This window comes from Lagenorhynchus albirostris, chromosome 12 (genome assembly GCF_949774975.1).
Source record: "Lagenorhynchus albirostris chromosome 12, mLagAlb1.1, whole genome shotgun sequence".
Taxonomy (NCBI): domain Eukaryota; kingdom Metazoa; phylum Chordata; class Mammalia; order Artiodactyla; family Delphinidae; genus Lagenorhynchus; species Lagenorhynchus albirostris.
Window position 1 is genome coordinate 3696353 of NC_083106.1, and position 25176 is coordinate 3721528.

The following is a 25176-nucleotide window of genomic DNA, read 5'->3' on the forward strand; positions in this document are numbered from 1 at the left end:
CAGCAACAGAGGAGCCCTGGGGGAGGGACTTGGAATGTTTGTCTGTCTCCAGGGCAACTCCCAGCCTCAGCAGCTGCAGTGGGAAGGTGGTGATGGCTGAGGATTCGAAGCCTGAATGTAAGTGGACATTGAGTGTTTCGTGTTTGGTGTTTGATGTTTGATTGCCTAGGAACCCAGCTTCTCTAACCCAGTGTGAAGAATCAAAACCTTTCTTGTGGCTGCAACTCAGCTCCTGGATCACCAGGGTTTAGGATTGGATTTGGGGATTGGAAACTTCTCAGAAAATCCAATGATAAAAGGCAGAGAAAGAGGTCGGATGTGTGTGTGTGTGTGTGTGTGTGTGTGTGTGTGTGTGTGTGTGTGTGTGTGTCTTCTGGGAGAAGGGAGGATGGGGGACATTTCTAGATGCTGTTAGTATGTTCTTTTTTAAAAAACCACATTTCAGGATTTTTTTTAGCACACGGCCCTTCCACAGTCTCGCTAAACAACCACAAAGCACAGGAGCTCCACACCGCTGCGTACAAAGTGCTTCCCCGTCTCTGATTTAGATTCATCTCTCTGGAGGCTGGGTTACTGTGATTTTACAAATGGGGGGCAGACTTCGCCCTGGGTCTTCGGACTCTGAAGCCCTTAGCTTTCTCATCACACAGGGTGCATGAAAATGCTGACGATTCAGATGAATTTGGGACAGAGAGAAAACTTGTTGGATTGAAGCAGTCTGAATTATAAAATATTTTAATGGGATTTTATTACTTCCAAGTGCGTTTGTACTGGCCTCTGTGCACTGGTTAGTGGGCAGGTGAGACCATGGGCTGTGGAAGCAGCTTTCCGGGAGCCGTGCACACCTGATTAACCACCTGTGTCTCAGTGTCCACATCTGCAAAAGGGGATGGTAAGAGCACCTATCTCCTGGGGCCGTGGTGAGGACTAAATGAGCTAGTGCATGTAAAGTGTTTAGGATACCAAATGCAAGTACTCGTTAAATTTGCCATTACTATTACTGTTTCTTCAACAAGGTAATGAGTCTAGTTCAAGGGTGGCTGGACCATATTTCTTTTTTTTAATTAATTCATTATTTATATTTTAATGTTTTTAACATCTTTATTGCAGTATAATTGCTTTACAATGGTGTGTTAGTTTCTGCTGTATAACCAAGTGAATCAGCTACACATATACATATGTCCCCATATCGCCTCCCTCTTGTGTCTCCCTCCCACCCTCCCTATCCCGCCCCTCTAGGTGGTTACAAAGCACCGAGCTGATCTCCCTGTGCTATGCGGCTGCTTCCCACTAGCTATCTATTTTACATTTGGTAGTGTATATATGTCCATGCCACTCTCTCACTTCATCCCAGCTTACCCTTCCCCCTCCCCATATCCTCAAGTCCATTCTCTACGTCTGCGTCTTTATTCCTGTCCTGCCCCTAAGTTCTTCAGAAGTGGGCCATATTTCTGAACATCCTCAAATGTCTCATGGAGACTTTCAGCCAGAACGAGAGCTTCCCTCACATGTACACTGGTATTGGTCTCAGGGATATGGCCCAGTCAACGCACTGCAGGAATCGCCCAACTTAACAAATAAAGGTGAACAGCAGCTGGTGTGAGTGCAAAAGAGTCTTGGAAATGTTCGCTGCTTAAAACGTGATTTTGTAAGTTCTTTGACTATTTCTTCTGTGTGCAATGACTCAACATACTAATTGCGTTTAAGAAAAACCCTCTTCTTTTTAAAGAATATAAACGATCGTGTCAGTCCCCTCCCTGGGCGAGTGTTCTCAACACTAGGAGGGAGAAGAATTTCTAATTGTGCTACTTTAGCTCTTGTCAAGCTCCTGTCTGCTTCCCGGTGTGTTGCCTCCGTCGTACCAATCATTCAGACAGTTCTGCACAAAATACCTGTTTCTTTGTGTCCCGTGAGGGTGTCAATGTTGTTCCCGGGAGGGGTGGGCGGGAAGGAGGTGGGCGCCCAGAGTAGAGCTCATGAGGTTGAGACAGAACCTCCAAGCCCACTTTGCCGGAACATCCGTGTTAACGTCCCTGACTCTCAGGAACTGCCCTACAGAGTTAAGTTCATAAAGTAACTTCATTTCACGTGTAAAAGTACAACTCGGTGGTTGGACGTAGAAAAGCATCTCACCTTATTTTTGTGTTTCTTAATAAGTACATAATCTGTAAATTAAAAGTAGGAAGAAAAATTAGTTGCCAGGCAAACCCCTACCAGGTAAGGTGGGTAGAAGGCCAGAGTCGGTGTTCGGTACCAGTGAGGCTGAGATGCCCGCATTCCAGCCGTGGGAAGTGCAATGGACAGCGGTGGCAATTCTTGGTCGGTCAGCCCTGGAGGTCGTCCTTTCTTTAATAGGCAAGTAAAGAAGCTGAAGTCGCTCTTCTCCATAAGTTGGGAGGTGTCACTGCTTTCTTCCGTTTAGGGTCCCTGGGGGAGGGAGATGGTGGGCTCTGCGTGGTCACCCGTCACCTCTTCTTGCAATGCCTGCTGTCCTTGAAATGCCAGTTCTGTCTAGGGATTTTGCTGCCCCTTCTGCTGGCCGCTAGCTTCCGCCACCCTGTCATCACTGTCCCACCCTTCCTATCACAGATCAACTAAGCCTACATTCCACTCACTGTCCCAATGTATTAGTTTTCTGCTGCTCCTATAACGGATTACCACAGCTTAAAGCAACACAAATTTATTATCTCCGTTCTGTAGGGCAGAAACCTGGGTGAGCTCAGGTGGCCTCTGTCCAGGGTCTCACTGGGCTGAAATCAAGGTGCAGGCTGGGCTGCCTTCCTTTCTGGAGGCTCCAGGGCACAAACTCCTTCCAGGATCATCAGGTCATTGGCAGAATCCTGCTCCTTGAGGTTGTAGGACTGAAGTCCCATTCCCTCGCTGGCTGTCTGCTGGGTCCACTCCCAGCTCCTAGGGGCCTCTCTCTAGTCCCTGCATCTGGACCCTCCACCTCACAGCTCCCAATGGTCCTGAATCCTTCTCAGGCTTAGAATCACAGAACTCTGCCCTCTCCTTCTGCCATCTCTCTTTTCTGACTTCAGCCAGGGAAAGTTCTCTGCTTTTAGGGATTTATTAGACTGGACCCAGATAATTCAGAAAAATCTCTTTATTTTAAGTTATAACTTTAATTAAATCTGCAAAGTCCTTTTGTCAGGAGCATGGCTTAGGAGGTGGACATCTCTGAGGCACCATTACTCTGCCTTCCACTCTCAACCAACTTAAGAAAGATAATTGACATAAGATCTCTTTTTCCTTTCTCAGTCAACACTGTAATGTGTTCTTCTTCCACAGCACCTGTATTCTCCCTTATCACAGGTGTTCATATCTTCTTCCTTATCAGACTTTAAGATTCCTGGTGGGACATTTGCTTTATCCCCTGAGAGAGAGCGCACAGTGTGCAGTACAGAATAAAATTTTAAATTATTATTTAAAATTCTGAAAACATTACGTCTTTTCCACATTTATTCATTAAACTAAACAATTACCCCTGATCTTTTCCCAAAGATGGTAGTGTGAATACAACATAGTTATTTCCCTTGAGGAAATTTAAGAGTCATAGCAGAAGTGTATGGGAACAGTCCCAATGCCATCTGCTGGGTTCAGGAAAGAAAGATGACAATCTTGAGAGGAGTTTTTAAATATCCTCCAGGTGGATAAGATGGAGCAGAGCAAAATAGCCAGAAGGAGAGGGTCCACATGGATGGAAAGATGCCCCTTGTAGGCTCTGTTAGGAGTTGGTAGGGGCCACAGAGCACAGGGAGGGACCGGGTTGTCTGAAGCCTGGCACCCCACCTGGCCTGGCCTGGTCTCTGAATTCTTGCTAATAACACATTCCAGGATATTTGCTGACTTCAGGATGGAAGTGGGGGAGACAGAGCACAGAAATCACAGGTGGTGTAGGATGTTCTGGAAAGAGACCAACGAGATTTCCATGGGATGCCAGGGTTCCCAGAGTTCAGATAACACAGGGCAGTGATTTCTAATAATTTTGATGTTAAAGCCCTGTTGCTTCTATTCTGAAAAAGGTGAGTTACTGAAAGACAACACCCCGTGTTTAAAAATATCAAATGCTAATAATGGTTGAAATATCTGTTAATTCAAATCTAGTCCCCCAAACCTATTACTGTATCTGCCTTATCAGTATCTATTCAAAAAGTTGGTTTGGTTTTACTTAAAGCAAATTTATTCCTTGATCATTTTGTAAAGAATCACATTTTCCATGAACCCTTTCAATTTTTTTTTCCTGGTTGTCAGCTTGAGATGGCAGGATACGCAAATCACAATGTTTACAGTTAGAAAAATCATTAAAATATTCATTGCTGAGATGGGACCCTTGGTACTTATCATAAGATCTTGGCAGAGAGAAACGGAATCTGGATTCTCCAAGTCTAGTGACACAAGTCTTCCTGCAAACTAAGGAAAACAAATTCTAAGTAGGAAACTGATTTTACTAAGTAATTTGCTGGTGGCTCTAACTCATTTTTGGAAATAGAATAAACAAAGGAAAACACAATTAAGTCATCGCCTCCCATTTTCCAAAAAGAGTGGGTCTAATGTGTGTGATGGTGAATTTTAGGCGTCAGTTTAGGTGGGGCTACAGTGCTGGATATTTGGTCAAACGTGCTGGATGTTTCTGTTGAAGGTGTTTTTGGATGAGATGAACGTTTAAGTAAGGAGCCTTTGAATAAAACAAATTCACATCCATGGTGTGGGTGGGCCTCATCTAATCAGTTGAAGATCTTAATAGACCAAACACTGACCTCCCGCAAGCAAGAGAAAATCCTCCAGCAGGAGGTATTTGGACGTGTACTCTGTCTCCAGCCTGCTACCTACCCTGCAGATTTTGGACTCTCCAGACTGCATAACTGTGTGAGCCAATTCCTTACAATGAATCTCTGTCTCTATATATTCATCCTGCTGGTTCTGTTTCTCTGGAGAAGCCCAAGTGATGCAATGTTTTTTTAGAGCTTTCTTTACGCGTTGGTGTGTTTGATGAATTATGATTATCTGTCTTGAAAACTTGTTCTATTAATGTTTTAATATTTCCTTGATACAAATGAACTTATTTACAAAACAGAAACAGGCTTGGATTGACATGTACACACTGCTATCTTTAAAGTGGATAACTGTATAGCTCAGGGAACTCGGCTCAATATTATGTAACCTAAATGGGAAAAGAATTTGAAAAAGAATAGATACGTGTATATGTATACCTGAATCACTTTGCTGTACACCTGAAACTGTCACAACATCGTTAATCAACTATATTCCAATATAAAATAAAAGGTTAAAAAGAAAAAAGGGATTCTGGCTGAAAAAAATTTTTTTAACATTTCTTAATTGGTTTCCAAACTAAACTACTTAGCAAGGAAATTCTCAAGGATCCCATTGCTAGAAGTGTTTGCTCCAGGATCCAACTGCACAGGAGGGAAAGGATGATTCTTTTCCACCTGGGACAGCGCAGAGGGAGCCTGGGCTCTGGGCTTGGGGTGGGCAGAGCCCTGGGGTGGCCTGAGTTCCCTGCCCCCTGCTGTACGTGCCCAGCACAGATCCCAGGACCGAACATGAGGCGAGCGCTCTGGTTGCACTGCGTCCCATGGCACCAGTGACCTCACGGCAGGGAGAGTGCAGGGTGGGCCTGACCTGATCACATGAGGTCAGTCACAGGGGAGGAGTCAGAGGGCGAGGCCTTGGGAAGTATGCAGAGTGCCCTTGCTGGCTCAGGGATGAAGGTGGCCCGTGTGACCAGGAAGGTGGGTGGCCCCAGGAGCCAAGAGTGACCCCCGCCAAAGGCCAACTAGGAGGTGGGGACCTCTGTCCAACACCTACAAGAAACTGGCTTCTGTCACAACAGGACTGAGCCCAGGGTCAGATTTCCCCTCAAAGCCTCCAAGGACCCAGCTAGGCCCACACCCTGATATCCTCGTTGTGATCCTGGCGTGGAGAGCTCAGCCCACAGGCTGAAGTGCTGACCATGGAGTAGTGAGCTAGTCTGGGGGTGTGAAGCTTCTGGACGTAGGGGGCTTCGCCACACAGCACGAGACGCTGTTACCCCTCCTCATACCCTCTGGGCCCTCATTTCTTCTCTCAGGTGGCAATGGAGACAATGACATGTCCTGATTTATGGTCCTGCTTTCAGACGTGGATTGGTCAGAGGAAGGGGTTTGGTGTGGGTCCCAGAAAGCCCTGCCCTGGCCCCCTTTGCTCGAGCCCTTGTGGAATGAGGGAAGAACCCAACAGTTAGGGTAAAGTCGCTGCATTCAGAAATCAACGCTGCCACTTGTCAGGTGCCGGGACTTGAATTGATCACAAAACTCCCCTCGGCTTCCCTGTCACCAAAGGGGCCTAGTTACAGGCGGGCCTGTCGTGTGGATTGAGGGGGTGTGGCAGGTGTGGATGTAGGTGAATCCTGGGCCTCTGAGAGCTCAGGCCAGGCCCTCGAGGGCCCCGATGGGCCTGGTTCACTGTCTTGTTCCCAGGGCCCCTCCCAGCTCGGGTAACAAGGCAGTGATACGATGACGTCTGCTGGCTGCTTCCTCCAGCGTTGTCTGGGAAGGTCGTGCACCAGGCCTGCCGCTCCGTGAGCATCTCAGCGACAGCCCAGGAAGAAAGCCCTCGCCCGTGTCTCGCTGGAGCCTGGGCCTACCCCTGTCCTACCAGAAGCGTGAGAAGGCGTTCCTTGGACTGCAGTCCTTTGATAAAACTAGGTGGCCTTTACGGAGTATCTACTCCATCCACGTGCTCGTTTGCCGAAAGCAGCTCCATTTGGTTGGCAGGCGGCCCTTCAGAGGAGGACGGCTCTCCTCATCGTGCAGAGGTCGGGGCTGCTTCAGAGAGGTTATGTAAGGTCTTTGTACTCACACAGTTAGGAACTGATTCAGAAGGCCGGCGTTTCCCAGTGCCCAGACGGACTCCTACCTCCGGGACCCTCTGTGGAGGGAGCTGGGGCCCCTGTCAACACAGCCACAGGTTTCACTCTGTGGCTCGTTTCCTTCCTACGCACGGCGGGGGATGTGTGAATGCCTCGTCAGTCACGGACCGGTTTGCTCAGGGACTCCTGAGATGTTCAGTTTTAAGGGAGAAAGAGAAACACCTTTATTTATTCCCTAGCATAGCTGTCTTTCAGCGTCATTAAGAATTATGACCATGCCTTTAGATTTTTCTTCTAGAGCCTTTGCTAAGAGAGTAAGAAATGCCCTGTCGGATCAGAATCCCCTTTTCCTTCTTCCTGGCTTTGCGGGTCCTGGGCTTTCTGAGGGCAGCTGCCCATCACGTGCCCTGGTCCACCCTTCGTCTGCAGTCAGACTGGCCTGTACTCTCTCCTCTCTGTATGTGTGGGTCCTGCTCTGGGAGAGGTATATGCCGGCTCAGCCAATGCACACAGCCCTCTTACAGCCTCTTTGTGGAGCTACAGTGGTATTTAACGTTCTTCTCATCTTTCCTGACCAGTTTACCTAAGGTGGAAACACTGTGAGACACCAGGTATTAAGACTCTGTGCAGTCTAAGGACACTTCTGAACAAACTCCAGAAAGACCACAGAGATGATGTCTACATGTACACCTCCAGACACCTGAACCCCAGCAAGCTCTACAGGCCTCTGGAGACAATCCTGCATCACTGGCCCAATGCCAACAGGCCCAAGGAGGCAAACGTCTTGGGAGGAGAAAAGCCATCTGACAAGAAGACTAAAAAGATGAAAGGTGCTTTAGCTTATTTTGCCATCAACACAGCTGTGGGCCCAAACGATGCCGAGAACACACCGCTCTTCAGGTATTTGAACCCTCTGACACGTGGTTCCCACGTTTCGGAGGAGGATTTGATTCCAAAGAAGGGTTTGAGAGAGGAAGGTGCCCCCGAACGGCCAGAGAGAGAAGAGCGAAGATGGCCCAAGATGAAGGTTCTGAAGTACAAAGAAGTGAAGTCCAGCCGTGAGTGTGCGATGTGGCCCCCAGGCAGGGACGAGTTCCTGTACCTCAGCTCACACTTGGCTGGCATAACAAAAGCAGACAAGTACAGGAAGTTCATGAGTTTCCAGAAACAAGTTCTTGCAAAGCAAGACGTCTTGAAGAGTGACTTCACTGGGAGCAAGGTGGCGACGTGCCATGAAAAGAAGCTGGAGCAGGTAAGGAGGGCAGTTCTGCGATGCTATCGGTACCGGTACCAGTCCTGGGAGTCTAAAGAGTGTGGGCGGGGCTTCCCTGGTGGCGCAGTGGTTGGGAATCTGCCTGCCAATTCAAGGGACACGGGTCCGTGCCCTGGTCTGGGAGGATCCCACATGTCGCGGAGCAACTAGGCCCGTGAGCCACAGCTACTGAGCCTGTGCGTCTGGAGCCTGTGCTCCGCAACAAGAGAGGCCGCGACAGTGAGACGCCCGCGCACCGCGATGAAGAGTGGCCCCCGCTCGCCGCAACTGGAGAAAGCCCTCGCACAGAAACGAAGACCCAACACAGCCAAAAATAAATAATAAATAAATAAAGATTGTGGGCGGAGGCTGGCTCTCCGACACCTCACTTACTTGCCCAGGTAGGCTGGAAAAGGGCTGAAAATATCCCACGCGATGTAGATGGTAACAGGGTGAAATCAAAGAAGGTTAAGTTTGGAAAGTGGTGCCTTGGAGGAGATGTTGTAATGGATAGTAATGGATGCTGCAGAGCAGCTACAGTCAAGCAAGTGCCCTGCGACAGCGGAAGCACCTGAGGAAGAGGTTGGCCTAACTCACTATGGAAGAGTGTGAAGAGAGGGCGAGGAGAGGGTTGAGGATGCAGGTGAAATCCACGTAGGAGCCAAGCGGTCTTTAGAAGGTAGTTTGGTGTCGTGGGACATGCTGCCATGAGCGACCGAGGGCTGAGAGTGGAACTTAGTGATGGGAAGGGTGAGGATGCAGGGAAGAGTCTACATATGAAATAACCAGTGATGAGATGTTTGGCTGAGAGGACTGATAGAAAGAGAAGGACCTTGAGGACCCTGCAGAGGCAGAGAGTGAATCCCTGATTCACAGGATGCAAGGGAATGAATAAAGAAAAATCAGGCAAACATAGGTTCTCAGCCCCAGGTGGTTTGGCACTCAGCTCTGCTGAGACCCAACGCTGGGCGGCGGGACCTGTGCCCCCTGATAGAAAGCCCCGTGGGGGGTCTGATTCCTCAACCTGAGAAAGTAATCAGAAAGGAAAACGAAGTCATCCTGAAATGGGCTGGTTCTCTTTTTCCTCCAGAAGCTCCAGAAAATATGTGTCTGTGACCCTGAAGAGTTCAACAGACTACAGGTCTTTGGAGAAGTCTTTGAAGATATTTGCAATAGTTCTTTGATATTTGGTGATCTCTTGAAAGAAATTAAGGTAAGAGAAACATGCTTTTCCCAGATAACAATTGAGAGCCGTGCATGATTTTTTGCACACATGAGCTCAGGCCTCACAGAAATTCTGCCGAGTATCATGGTGTCCATTCTACACATGAGGAAAACCATTCACGGAGCCTTGAAGGAATCTGCCTACAGACACATGAGTCATAAATGGGTCACGTGAGATAAACACCCAGCTAGCTCACTCCTGAAGCCCATATATATATACTAAAGCTTCCTAATTGTAGAGAAACTCTTATAAACTGCACATATGTAACACAGACACTTCTATGGTTATGCATCTATAATTTTATATGAATCTTTAAGGAGTTTTAAGTTTGTTGTGATTTCATGGTGAAAGTGACCATCACATCATAGCTGAGTTGGAATTAGGTTGCTTGTAGAATCTGCTATTGTCCAAGTCCCCAAAACAGGCAAGGCTTAAAAGCAGGGTGTGGTGGTCTGCCCTCCAGAGAACATCTCCATCTCTGGAAGGTCAGTAGGACCCAAATCCACGGAGCATCCTAGCAGGATGCTAGGACCTCCTAGCAGGAGGTCATATGTTGTACATGTGTCAAGGTATTTTGTGATTCTATCCTGAAGTCCTCAATAGTTAATATTCAAATATGCTTTAAAGATGGTGAGATTTTGTACATTTTAGTATGTATACTATTTAATATACTGTGGGAGCATTCTTACTTTTTTTTTTTTTTTTTTTTTTGCGGTACGCAGGCCTCTCACTGTTGTGGCCTTTCCCCTTGCGGAGCACAGGCTCCGGACGCGCAGGCTCAGCGGCCATGGCTCACGGGCGCAGCCGCTCAGCGGCATGTGGGATCTTCCCAGACCGGGGCACGAACCCGTGTCCCCTGCAACGGCAGGCGGACTCTCAACCACTGCGCCACCAAGGAAGCCCCTTACATTTTTTTAAATGATCTGAACTGGTATCCTTAGCCTCTATTTTATTTACATATGCAAAGAATATTACATTGTGCTGTAATCTCATAACACATTTCCAATGGATCTTTCTTTCTTCTCTCCTTTCTCCCTTGCTTCCTTTCTTCCTTCTTTCTTTTCTTCTCTTTTTTGCTTTCTATAGGATGAATATGAACTCTACATGTTATTACTTCTGAAGACCCAGCCCACAGAACAGTGTAAGGTAACAATCAATCATGCAAGTCTTAAGTAGAACCTATTTCTTCATATTTCCTGAGCCCTGGAAACCTGTCTGAATCAAAGAAGCCCCATTTGTGCCTCCATAATTTAGAACAGCTGACACTTTTAATAGGAATTGGCTTTATACTCATGAAGGACACTCCAGGTAAAGGCAACAGTGAGGGATGGGCGGAGTAGGCACACACGTTTCTTGTTTTTTGCAGTATCTCTGGCCACCAGTTCTCCGTGATCTCTGCAGGCCTGTCCTTCTGTAACCCAGTCCTCGCGTGTCTGCTTCTCTCAGAATCGGCCCTCTCTCTCTCCTCACTCTCTGCTGGTAGATGAGATCCCTTACACGGATGGCTCCTGGCTTTGTATGCATCTCCCCAATCTTTCCTGTGAGTTCCAGATTACAGTGTATCCAGCCAGTGTCCCCTGGAGGCTGACACTTACGTGTCTGAGGCGGCAGGTTACAGACCTTAGAATTGGGAGATGATCTTGAATTAACTGGGTGGGCCCAATCTAATCACACGAGCCCTTAAAAGCAGAGAACTTTCCCTGGCTGAAGTCAGAAGGGAGAGGTGGCAGAAGGGGAAGTCAGAGTTCTGTGATTCTAAGCTTGAGAAGAATTCAGGACCATTGGGAGCTGTGAGGTGGAGGGTCCAGATGCAGGGACTAGAGGGAGGCCCCTAGGAGCTGAGAGTGGACCCTGCTGACAGCCGGCAAGGGAATGGGACTTCAGTCCTATAACCTCGAGGCACCGGATTCTGCCAATGACCTGAATGATCATGGAAAGAGTTTGTGCTCTGGAGCTCCAGAAAGGAAGGCAGTGCAGCCTGTACCTTGATTTCAGCCCAGTGAGACCCTGAGCAGAGTCCAAAAGCCACTCAGATTTCTGCCCTGCAGAACAGAGATAATAAATTTGTGTTATGACACTAAGTTTGTGGTAATTTGTTATGACAGCAAAATGAAAGTAAGAATATGTCCCACAAACATCTCCAGTTTCCAACACTGTTGTTAAGCTGCTCTCTACTGAATATTTGCTGCCATAGTTCGTGTGTGGTCCTTGTCTCCTGATGCCTCACCAGCTCCTTCCAAACTGCACATTCTGCATTTCCCCAATGAGGTGAAATAGTGTCTACCTGGAAGCTGGGTGACCTCTTGGCAAATAAGGTTTGTGCAGGTGTAATCAAGTTCAGATGTGGTCGTTAGGGTGGGTCCTAATCCAATGACTGGTGTTCTTAGAGGAAGAGGGAAGTTTGGACACAGACACAGCATGGAAGTTGGAAGCAGAGATGGGATTCTCTGGAGTCCCAAACCGTGGAGTAGCTATAGATGTTAATGGCTTGGGAATATAGAGGGTGCTACGTTAGTAGTTACTGGAAAGCATGGACAGTTGTTACCCTCAGGGGAGAGCGAACAGCCCACATAAACTGTGGCTACCTCCTCTCACTGTGCCAACTTCCAGGGGTTCCCTCTAGGCTTAAGCCACACCTGTGGATGTTAATAAGGAAGATGGGCTACAGGAATGATGTTATCACTTACAAAACTAAGAGAATATAGCACTGTAGCTAGGATGTCTTTTGACATTTTCAATCAAGTTTAAAAATTCTATCTTATAAATTGGGAAGAAGAATGCCTTACTTTGTCTATGAAAAAAAAAATTCACAGCCTCATAAGGAAGTCTGTTCTAACTTAGCTCTTAATCGAAGATCACATGTTTGCATGGTGTTCTTTGTTTTGAGCTTTTTGTGCTTCAGAAAAAAGCTTTTGTTTGGCAGGAATAAGCAATGGCTCCAGCTGGGGGTCTACCCTGTTCTTTACTTATTGAGGTTAAGTCACAAAGGAACATATATGCCTATATCCCAATCAAACACCAGAATGAAAAATTCCCCAGGGCATCAAGGCACTAGATCCTTCTTTCTGCTTCTGGAAACTTGGCAGCCCATCACTTAAGAAGGCAGAGACCTTTGTTTCACCACATTTGAGAAGCATCACTTTATATCCATATATAGCCATCGAGTTAATATCGTTTCTCACTAATTAGAAAAACAATTGCAGTGCTGATAATAATGTGCTCGAAGCACTTTATTCAGCACTTTCCTTCCCCCACACAAACCAACAGTGAAACCCCTCCACTCTAAATTTCTTAGGAAGATAAAAACTTAAAATTAAAAAATATATACCTTACCCAGATCTTCACGTGGCTATCTATCCCTCCTCTGATATTCCTCCCTCCCTTCTGTCCTCCCTATTTACCTATTTTGACTAGAATTTGTATTTTGACTCAGGACATCTTGAACACACTGTATTAACAGAAAAAGGAAAATCCTCACCCTTGCTTTGTGTTTGTCTCACCTGTTACGGCCTCATTCTGCCCAGACTTTGCTGACTCACATCCAGGGGCTGGAGACGAGGAGGGTGAGGACCGCAGATGTCGGCCAGGCCAGGGAGGAGCTGAGGGTGCTCGTGATGGCCATCAAAGCAGCCCTGGACCGTAATGACAAGTGAGGGTTGATCTATGCTGGGATTACACTTATTTTACAATGTCTTAAAACCATGTGACAAGCATATTTTACACTTTTTCCTGCCTTGTTGGTTGTGGCACCCTGCCTTTATCAACACCAAGCTGGTCGCCGGGTGTCTTGCACAAACCGTCACACACGTGACTAGGATGTTCTACTAAATCTGGTGTTTCTATGAGGGGAGTTTGGGGAGGTTTTGGAAGGAATCTCAGGCCATCTTCTGTTGTCCGCTGAGGATTTATTGTGGGCTGAGTATGCTGCAAATTCGAGACAGCTTTTAAGAATGCCCTAGTTATTTTTCTAACTTAGAAAATCTTTTAACCTCTGTGATTAGTCTTTCAGGGTGAAACCACAATCTGATAGGGTATAATTTTTTAAAGAATTAAAAAAAAGATGAAAGTAAATCTGACACACTCATAGTATGCTCAAGCAAACAAAACAAGAAACAAAAACCAAAAATCAAAACTCTGCCTTCAGTGTAACTAAAAGACAGAAAGTGTCCTAATTTCAAAATACCTGAAAATAGAAAATAAACATTCTGTGCCAGTGAAACATTATCTACTCTCTCTCTGCAAAACTTGGTGAAAGCAAGGTCAGTCTGGGGCAGAGAGAAGAATGGAGTTAGTAGAAATCCTAAAATTGTCTTAAAAGCACTGTGTGAGAGAGAGTGAACCACCCAAAGTGAGAATACTGCACAGGTTACTGGGAGGTCCACCAGAGCACTGACTCAAAAGAAGGGGACATAAAAGTGAGTGTGGAAGCAAGGAAACAATTCTGAGATGATGATATGGGTGAGAAGAGGGTTAAGACGAAGTGATCAGCATACTTGGAAGAGAAAAATTAGCAAGGGAGAGAAATTTAAAACCCCTTAAGAGAAGAAAATCAAAGGGCACACAACCCCTCCCACTACTGTTTTTCCGTCTCTTCAAAAAAAAAAAAAAAAAAGAAAAGAAAACAAAATAAAACCCAAACAACAAAAACAACAGTATAATTTGCTCTGACAGAAAAGTGTCTTCTTGAATTAAGAATCTCACAAATTAGGAGCCCTAACCATAAAAATGCAGAGTCTGTGTCCACACAGCTGACTCTAAAAAGAAAACAGAAAATAAGGACCCATATGATTTAGCTGATGAAAATCCCTAACATCTGACAACAACAACAAACAGCTGGAGAAGAAAACTGTGCCACAGCCCTGCAAACTAAACCAAATATTCTCAAAAGAGCATTTCAGGGTATAAAAACAACCTTGCGTCATAAATTTAAAACCTAAACACAGAAATCAACAGCAGCAAAAGAGGAGGCCATGAAACAAGATTTGACAACTGAGGAAAGACAGTGAAAAAGTCAAAATTATATTATAGATCAAGACTAAACTAGGACATGTCCAGGGAGGAATTGTTTTGAATGAAAATGTAAAAAGGGGCATTAGAAAAAAGCAAGAAACAATCAAGAGAATTAAAACGTGATAAATAAAGTAAAAGAGTTGGAGAAAATGTGGTTGAAATAAAAGACAGGCAAAGAAGATCCAACTTATATGTAATGGAAGTCCCCAGGAAGAAAAACAAAGCAGTGAAATAGAAACATAAGTAAATTTAGAACTGTAACACATTAAAAGTTTTTCTTTTTTAATTTATTTTTGGCTTCATTGTGTCTTCGTTGCTGTGTGCACGCTTTCTCTAGTTGTGGTGAGCGGGGGCTACTCTTCATTGCAGTGCATGGACTTCTCATTCCGGTGGCTTCTCTTGTTGTGGAGCACTGGGTCTAGGCATGCGGGCTTTAGTAGTTGTGGCATGCAGGCTCAGTAGTTGCGGCACGTGGGTCCTAGAGCACATGGGCTCAGTAGTTGTGGTGCGTGGGCTTAGTTGCTCTGCAGCATGTGGGATCTTCCCGGACCAGGGATCGAACCTGTGTCCCCTGCATTGGCAGGCAGATTCTTAAACACTGCATCACCAGGGAAGTCTCATATAACACAGCACATCAAAAGTTTGTGGAGACTGAACCCTCTGAAATACATATTGAAAAGGTTTTCACCATTATTATTAACCCACTTAACCTTAATTTCTTAAACTTGGAGTCATAATACTTTTCTGTTTCTTTTAGTCTGTCATAAAATGAGTTAATGCGTACGAAAATCTTAAACCATCAAGCCCCTTGTAGACAAGGCAGTGTTAAAACATTTGTGGTGCTGATGTTTTTCACCAAATCACAGGGTTTCCCTCAGTATGTGCAAGACTTACTTGATTCCTTTTTCTCTCTAAATCTATTAGAGATAGTCAGTGTAGTTTATTTTGAACGAGGAAGAAGATACAAAGAGATAACAAAGGTTTTATTTCCTCTTTTTAAAATTTCTTGTGTTTTATTTTTAGTGGATTTAATATAGTGGAATTTGTAAATTGTATCTATGGGATACAATCATAATTAACAGGGAAAATGCAACATGTATTCCAATATCAGTAGGATTTTTCCACTATTGGACTCATTGTTTCATTATTGACTTCAGAGTGTAAAATGCTAGGTTTTTTACCCCCTTGCTTCTTAAAAATTCAAGTCACAAAGTAATATCAATAAATGCTGTAAGACCAGCTCCTTTACCAGTGGCTTAGGCAATCTTGGTAAGAAAGTATTCTTCTGTTTATTGAACTTGACTGATCCAGGCGCTCATACATCTTCAAATCACCTTTTTTGTTAGAAACTAAGAAGATCTGTTCTTATTTCTCAATTTTAGGACTGTTGTATAAAATAGACAAAAGGAAAATGGTACAAACAGGGTTCTAATACATCACTATGTTTTCTCACCAAACCGTAGACTCAGAAGTGAATTGGAGCTGGAACGCATGTTGCTGCAATCCACTAAGAAGAGATCAGGTGAGTGACCGTGTGATTGATCTTCTGACGTGACTTTTGCTGTGACCTTCGGGTGAGGAATCTTCAAACCTTGTCCACTGTTCATGGTCTCTTCTGTTAGTTGTTTGAAAGGGTTTTTCAGAGAGATTATTACGTTTTATTCCCTTTTTCCCCCATCAAGTTCTTTAGAAATTCAGTAAGTTTTCATTTTATCTGAAGTGGTTTAAATGAAATACTTTAAAGACACAAGGAAGCAGTTGATTTCTTTAAGAGATTATGTCACGGCCAAGATCATTATCCCAGTTTCTGCTGCTTTGGGCACTTTGGGTTATTGAGTTTCTCTGTAACAAGAGACGACTTGTGTGCATTTCATTTTCCTCCAGGATCTTTGTGGGTTTTAGTGGAACATTGAATGAATTCAGGACCTTATGTAGCAAGAATTAGGTCAAGCCTTGACCAAGATATTTGGAATAGATTCTAGGAAAATTGACCAAATGATATAAATATGAGAGTCAGCTCCCTCGAGGAAGTGCTGAAGGACTAAACACTGTTGATTTTAGAGAAAGTGTCTTGAAATATATAATAGTTTTTAGGGGCGGGGGGCAGACAGTGAACACTTCAGCGCAACCAAGTGAGATGGAAATAGAGGAAGTGGGGCCATGGCCTGTGGTTTCCAGGGTAACAGCAAGGAAGACAGCCCAGCCTGGTTTTCACAACCTTTACATCTTTATTCCTGGATCAGAGGAGTTAGCTTTTCCAGACAACAATGAGTTTCTGTCCAGGTCTGGGGTGCCTTCTCTTGCAGATGGTCCTCAACCTGCCCATCCCAGCGACCCACTCACATGGCTGTCATTTGAACTGCTTTCATCTCAGCTGCTGCCTGTTCACTGGGGACAGTGACAGTGCTTCCCTCAGTCATTAGGAGGATTCAGCCTGATGACCTGTGTGAGGCAAGAGCACAGGGCCAGGGCCTGGCACAGCGGAGTTGCTCTGCCTGTCAGCTCTTTCTTGTATCATTATTACATGTGAACAGGAACACACAGTTCACAGGAAATTAATTACATTTTGTGAACATTTATGAAGTAACATAAAATAATTTAAAAATATTAAAAAATTTTAAAGATATTTAAACATAAAATATTTTAAAGATATTAAAAATTATCTCAAAATTAGATACGCAACTTAGAGTTTGATTAAATAACCAAAATAAGTTCAATTAAGTATGCCGCTCATTAATCTTTACTGTTTACATTTATAATTCACTCAAATGTCATTTTTCCTCCAGGTTTGTTCCACACTAACTCATCCTGGAATCACTTTTCTCCTCTCGGCATCTCTGAGGCTGTTCTCACAAGTCTAACCTGTTTTGAGACTGGTTTTGAGAAGAAATCTGGTGTCCTGTATTCTTCCTCCTTTATTCTTTTTCTAAAGTTTTCTCATTCGCAAGCCTTCTCCAACCATACACATTTTCTGTGGCATTCCCCCCATTTTGACACGACAGTCTTGCTCTTTAGGTAAAAAAGAGGAACAGTTGGGTCACACTCCTTTTGGCTTCTTTGCTGACAGTTAATTGTTTCAGGTGAAACCCTCAGGTTAGATCAAGGTGGGGATCAAAGACTTTATTTTGTAGTATCTCTCAGAGTTCGTGTAGAGGCTTAATGACTGTTTCTGCTCTGTTAGCTCATCATGTATCAAAACTTACCTTCCCACTTTTCCCTTCTTCCAAATTTGGCAAGTTTGAGTGATGGCAATGACTTGGGTCCTGCTTACCTATGTATAAGTAGGCATGATCGCTCTTTCTGCCTTTTTTCCTGTCAAAAAGGAGTAGTCATTCTTTCTCAAAAAATTAAAACCTCCCACTCATCAGAATCTAGCTGTGCTGCTTGAAAACAAAGCAGCCTTAGCAGTGAGTTACTCTCTGTCTCCACCGCCTCTCTGTACTCCTTGAATACTGATATTGATTGAAGCCCAGCATGTTTTTGGTTCAATCCACATGTCTTTGATTCTAAATCTCTTCCCTGCTAAAATACATTTTTAGGCTTAAGATCTGTATATGCCACTGCCTACTGGACATGGCACGTGAGTGTCAACTCAACAAGTCCAAGGTTGGGTTCGCTCTCTCTGAATCTTCATGTCCTTGGAAATTTCAATGAATGGCATCTCCAAACGCATGGCAGCTCAAGTCAGAACACTACTGGCAGGCGTCTTCACTCTCCTCCCTACAACCATGTCAACAGGGCTTGTAGTAAGTGGCCGTGGCCAAGTTGGGTTTAAACCCAGCTCTTTCTTTAAAAACCTTCAAGTCAGCTTTGACTGATTTCTTCACGCAGGTTAGAAGACCTTTCCTGATCTGCCTGCTGTTCCTTTCTAGTGTCATTTCTTCATGTCTCTCACCGGTCCTGCAGTGCCCCCAGCCTACTGTGTAACTTTCCTTTTACTGAATGTGCCAAATTCTGCCCTTCTGCCTCCTCCCCACACCCTCCCGCTTGTCTGACTGCTGTTCATCCTCCTGGTCTCAACTTAGTCACACGTCTCTGGTAAAGTCATCCATCCACGCATCTTCCCCACACTGTGTTAGGCACTCAATAAATACTCATCAATTACATAAATGAATTAAAGGAGTAATCCCCCCATTCTTGGATCAGATAATTTTTTCCTTTTATCTCAGTTGCTATGCCTTTACTGTTTATATTTTTAATAGGAAAAGATTCACAACATAGAAAAATATATAGATACCAAGGCAATGAAATACATATACTTAACTTGGATCAGATAATTTTTATGGATGTGCTTGAAGTTTCAGTTACATTATAGTTTATAACTATATGCAACATACATAATATTGTTAATACATAATGTTGTTAATAGGACTAAGGTATTAAACATAGAATACTTTGCTTTTATAAAATATTCCAGAATCACCTGAGAAAAATGTAATGAAGGAGGAGTGCTTTACTCTTATTGAGAAGGTTGAAAAAAAGAGGTGTGAAGTGCTTAATAAATGGGATGAAATTCAAGCTCTTGAAAGAGAAATTAAAACAACTTTGGTTCATACTGGAATTTTGCATATCACCGAGAAAAAGATTAAAAGCTTAGAGGTATGCAAATTGTTTATTTGAATGTTTACATTGTTCTTTTGCTGGAAGACCTTGGCAAACACATGAAGCGTTTTGATTTTGCAATAGGGAAAAAATAAATAACATAACATTTGGTCCAAACATATTTTCCTTTCAAAACACTTATAGCAAATGATTAGAATAATTAAGACATACAGCTAAAACAACAAAAATGAAGGGGATAAAAATTCTGTACAGCTCTGTTAAGGGTCAAATTGGATCTCTTTCAGGTCGGTTGACATCTCTTAAACCTTAACAATTTTGTATAGAAAATGTTTATCATAAAAATTACTCCCATAATTCAGTGTCTAATATATACTATGTAGTTTAATCTGAAGCCCAGAGAGGCTAAGTGACCTGCCCAACTTGACACAGAATACAGGTGGCAAAGCTGGGATTCAGTTTAATTCTTCTGGGCCCCAAAGTCCTTATACTTACTATTGAGCCATGTAGACTCCATACAAGTTGTACAGTTATGCTGGAAGATAGGATTAGTTACTGCCATTGAGGGTCTACTGTATTAGACTTTATCAATTGTTGCTAACCATTTTCTTGATAAACAATAAAATATAAATTATGATCTATGTTTTGAAATGCTATGATGCCCAAATCTTTAATGTTATGACCTAATTTTTATTTGTGCAGAATCTGACTCAATACAACTTCTACTTAAAGAATTTATAAGTGATATTTGAATATTCTTTTCTTCCTGGTTATAGAGTTACATATATTTTTCCAGTACTACCTTTTTTTCTTTTTAAGTCAAATTATAAAGTGTATAGGAAGGTGGGGGTGGTCTAAACCTGTTTTGATTTCTCTCTCTCTATTTTAAAATAATCTGTTCAGATTTCCTTCTGTGTTTTCACTTAGAGTCTGCCCCTTCCTTTTTAAACTAAAACTGTCTTGAGAAGAAACACTAATTTATAGTTGAATTTTTAAACAGTGAAAACGAGTTGTAGCTTTATGTATTGTGAGCATGTTACAATGCAAAATCATGTAAACTTTTCTTTCATAATTAAGACCCCCTTTAAATGGATTGAACCTAGGAAATAGAAGATTCCCTATAATTATTCCATATCAGTAATTTATAATACTTTAAATATTTATTATTTATATTTGGCTCCTTAATTCAGATACTGGAGGGTACCATAGAATTGCATTTATTATCCTATTAAGTAACTGGTATCTGGATCTGGATTCGAAATGTTATTTCTAACCAGAAGAAAAAATAACTAAACATATCACGGATTTACAATGCACAGATATTGCTGTAAACAATACAAAACTACTATTTCATTTAGTTCCCAACAACCCTAAGAGATAGATGCTGTTAGTAACCCTCTTTTTCAGATAGGGAAACCAAGGCACAGGTATACTAAGTAACTTGATTAAGCTCACGGCATCAAGTAGTAGAATTAGGATTTAAAGTCAGCCCGACTTCTTAATTTACATTATCCAGCCTCATGATGCAATTGTGAATCCTTTTCAATATGGTGGATATCTGGAAGAGCAGATATCCTTTCTTCATCATTATTGTGCTCACAGTTATCTTGGATATTGTCATTTACAGTATTAACTGATTTTTCAGTTTCAGTAATAATACTCTTGGTATTTTTATTGTGCTTCTAATGAATTAGAAATTCATTAGGGAAGAAGTGACAGCTTTACAATGTGAGCACTCCATCTAGGATCATTTTGTATTTGTTTATTTTAATGCATTGGTCTTAAATATGTTTTATTAGTTTTGTTCTTGTGACGTTTTGGTATCTGTTACTATTGTGAATGGCAACTCAAAATTTTTTTCTTAACATTACAGTTTATAATCAGTTAACACTGATATTATGTGACTTATTGCTGTTTGTATTTTTATACTGTATCTGGCTATCTTAAAACTTCCATTATTAGCTCTGATAGATGAGTAACTCTTCTACTCCGGAACTTCCCTAAGCTTCTCCAGTTTTTTGCAACATCAGCTTCCACCTTCTCTAGTTTTTGACCCAGAGGGCCAGGATCTTTCTGTTTTAATAAATGTCCTTCAAGTCATGCTTTGTTTATTCATTGTTTTTAAGTGGTGTGCTGCTGAATACTTTTGAAATTAGAATAACAGCATTCACGTAATACTTTTTGTTCCATAAATGGGGAAAAATATTTAACAAATATTCTTAACCAAGTATCTTTCTTTTCAAACCATTTTTCCTTCAGACTGAAACTAAAAAGTTGGAGACAGAAAATAAAATTTTAAAGAAGAAAATACAAGTAAGTTTGTGCAAATCTATATTTTTCAATAAAAATATTCCCCTAGTGCCTTCTCGTACTACGTCATAAACCAAATATGAAAGTATATGCATAATCTTTCTAAACGATAACTTTCTCTCATGCCAGGAATATCTCGCTATGCAGACATTAGCTTAAAACTGGACAGGTGTAAACTAATGTATTAATGAAAAGAAAAGCATTCTTTTTTTACTAGTTGAATGTGTCAATCAGAATTGACCATTTCTCTAACCCCTCTGCACATAAAAATTAATTGTAATAAGTTTATTTGGTGACAAGGAATGTAATGAACTGGCTCCCTTAATGAGTTTCCAGGATAGCCCTCCGAAATGCGTGGTAACAATTTGTTGTTTCGTAGATGGTAGTGCTGCCTTAATTACATATGTATTATATATAGTATGAAGTAGTATGCTATGCCTGATCTAGAAGTGGTAATGCATTTGGATGTAATCGGCAACGTCACCGCCATTACCCATGAGCAGTATCATGCATTATACATGACAAAGTGATTTCTGATTCTTGGTAGTTTATTGAAAACCATGTGAAGCGGATCATGGGGAAGAGCAAGCTGAGTGAGGGGGAGCAACAGTGAGTACTGATGCCCTGGGAAAGGAACTGTCATAATAATCTGATGTTGAAACTATCAAGATCGTCCATTTACAACTAGATTACACTGGACGGTACTTTTGAAGTGTTTGCATTCCTGAGTGTTCACTTCACACATGCATGTCACACATCCTTTCCAGTGCTTAAGAATGCTTAGTCCAAGATTTCAAGCTCCACTGTATATATTATTCAGCAATCTAGAAATAAATTCTTTGGACAAATCTGATGGATTGAGGGTGAATCCTCATGGACAGGGATCAGGAAGGTGGGGAGGCGTGGGGCTCCGAGTGGCTTCTTTTCTCAAATTATATGGCTTTCAGTGATACTGAATCTTTGAAACAACCTATACAGGTATGATTCTGAAAATTTTAATTTAAAAATAAAATGCTGATTTGTATTATCTGTTACACACGTTTAAATTTTATAGAGTTAATTTTTGTTTGAGTTGGTACCATAGTTTAAATCTCAGGATTTGGAAAGCCTAGGAAAACCATTGATGGTTTAAATATGGAAAGAGCTTATTGTATCAACAAGTAAAAAGACGTTTAGTTGTTGGTGGCGTAGGTTCAATGAAATCATCAAGGAACCAGGGTTCTTCTCTCTTCCTTCCCTGCTTTCCTTAAGGATGGTTTTCCTCCTCAGGGCCTCAGCGTGGCTGTCTTCAGGCACTGGGTCCGTGTCCCATGTGGGAAGAAAGGGGAAAGTACAGGACAGGTGGTAAAGAGCTTCTCATTATGGGCTTATTCTATTGTATTTAGGAAGGAAAGCCCCTCCCAGGGACTTCCACCATATCTCACTGGCCAACACCACATCCCAAGGCCACCCTTAGCTGCAAAGGAGTCAGAAAACAGAACCATTCCACTTGCCAGTTTACATGGCAGAGAGAGGAGAAAAGGTGTTAGTATGGGTGTTGACTGAGCCACACAGGTAGATCCAGGCTCTGTGAGGCCTTGTATTATCCTCAAAGGAAAAGAATACAGAAGTACAAATACAAAAGAGGGAAGATTCCTTCCATAGTCTTGGCAGTGAGAATGAACTGACCTGACGTTTAAACATCATTATCGTCAAGGTAAATCTACCTCTGCTGCCACGCCCTCCTTAGCCTGGAAAATGTTGCAGGGGACTGTGCCCATATGTAGAGAGAGAAACTTTGCTACATTCAAGGCCAAAAGTCTACTACAAATATCCTTTGAAAGAAAGTGGAGGGTTGCAAAGTCTTACTCTAAGTTTTTGAGTAAATGTGTCCTAAATAGATGTTTATTTTGAAATTTTCTTTTATGCTTCATGTACTTTTTTCTAACCCATTGTACTCGTTTGTTTTGTATTTTAAGGAACCTTTGGGAATTTATTAATGAATTTGTAAAATTAAAACAGACAGATAACTCTTAAGTGACTGGAAGAAAGACCCAGGAAAACTCACAGCCACCATCTACATAATGTGGCTGTTTGCAGAGGTATAAATTAATGAAGATACATTCCATTTTGTCAGTTTTAATCTCCAATAAAATTAATGTGGTATATGTATCCTACTCAAGATATTGAAATAAGGACATGTATTCATGTGATTCGTTTTACTTTGTATACATATTCATAAAAATAGTAGTTCTTAGAGTATTTTCTGCTTCCATTCAATAACTTTCTCCAGGAAAAAATACTTTCAATTGTTTGATAGGGATAGGAAATTCAGCACTGCTGCAATACAGATTAAACTTATTTCTTATTTGCCAATGCAAGTTTATGTATAAGCATTTAATAAAATGTAGTAGTCATTGAATAAATATCCGTTTAATGAAATGACACAGTGCTCTACTGCCGTTACAAAACTACCATGGGGATTTGCACTGCACATGACAACCTTTGTACCTGCACTTTGCCTATAACATGGTCTGAACACTCAGAGTAAATGCAAGTCCAGTTACTTTGGACAACTGTATATAGGGCTGCAGTGAAGATCAAATGTCAGTGATAGGTATAAACATGAGGGTTTTAACCCTAACTTGGAACTGTAGGGTTTGAGGTTAGAGAGAGAGAAAGAGATAAGCAAGGTTTACTTTCTATGGACTGGAAGGTGTGTTCATCACAGGTCTCCTTAAGATGTCCATCTCTTCCTAGGGCCTGATTCCCTCTGCTTTCAGAGACACACGGGTGGCAACTGAAACAGAAACATTTTACCATGTATAGAAATAAATTAGACTTTATTAATGTTTGTTGAGTTCTCTATGTACAAGTTGCTTTCTATGGGTTATTTATGTTCTTTGGAATCTCATTGAGTAGGCACCTGATATCCCATTACACAGGGGAGAGAATGAAAATGTAAAATGGTGAGTTGATTTGCTTAAAGTTCACTTAAATAATAGAACTGGGATCCAAACCCAGGTGTGGCTTTTGCTCAGTTCCTAAACTCTTATCACTGTAACGTGCCATCTCATTTTGATACATCACCAGTCAAGATATAGGGAAATGAATTTCTGCAATGTCAAAGAGTGACATAAAGACCACTGGAACTAAAAACAGACCAACACACAAAGCTGCATTTACTTGCTTGTCAAGAAAGGGAGAGTTATTCACTCAAGAGATGGGGTCAGGGAAGATCTACTTTGGAGGCAGAGAAGCTGGATGTAGAGGCAAAGGGATGTGTTATTCCATGTTATGAGGGCTACTGTATTTAGAGACCAAATGGATTTGTGGGGGAGAAGTGGAGGGGTAGGAAAATCCTTCTTTTAATTGGCCATTATTCTGGCTAATGCCACAGAAACACTGTTTTTGAAGAGATATGAGATAAACTATAACAAACCTTTGTCAAGATCAAAGTCTTGTAGCAGTCACTTTGGTATGTATATCCTTGGGACTGGTTACTTTTTCTTTTAAAAAAGTCATCCTACTATTCATCCTACTATTCATTCATTTATTCAAACAACATTCATTGCTTGTCATCCTATTATTCATTCATTTATTCAAGCAACATTCATTACATCAACATTCAGGTACATTTCAGACAATATGCTAGTTGCTGGAAGTATGGGAAAGAAGACACAGTCCCAATCCTTAGGGAGTTTACCGTTTGCTGCACAGATTTCTGAACAGAATAACAACAAAAAAGAAAGTCTGCTAAACCTAAGTGCACACAAGGACATGGATAAGCTAAGTCTTACCCACTGCTGAAGTGAGTGTACATTGATACGAACAGGTTAGAATGTAATTAGTCCACAAGTTGTGCTGGTCAGCGAATATCTGTGTTCCTAATGTGTCCCAACCCCCCTTGCAGGAAGACCAGGTAACACGTTTGAGCCAATGTGGGAGGGTTGTGATAACATATTACAA

General features: G+C 42.3%; 1 protein-coding gene across 1 annotated transcript; it reads left to right on the forward strand.

Annotated features, from left to right (window-relative positions):
• The first annotated feature begins 7469 nt into the window (after window positions 1–7469).
• C12H6orf118 (chromosome 12 C6orf118 homolog) lies at window positions 7470–23237 on the forward strand. The gene is given in 8 exon segments (XM_060168318.1): window positions 7470–8123; window positions 9214–9336; window positions 10435–10494; window positions 12873–12997; window positions 15822–15880; window positions 18776–18957; window positions 21178–21231; window positions 23187–23237. Coding segments are annotated over 8 exon segments (1224 nt in total). The 5' UTR covers window positions 7470–7553.
• The last annotated feature ends 1939 nt before the right edge of the window (window positions 23238–25176 follow it).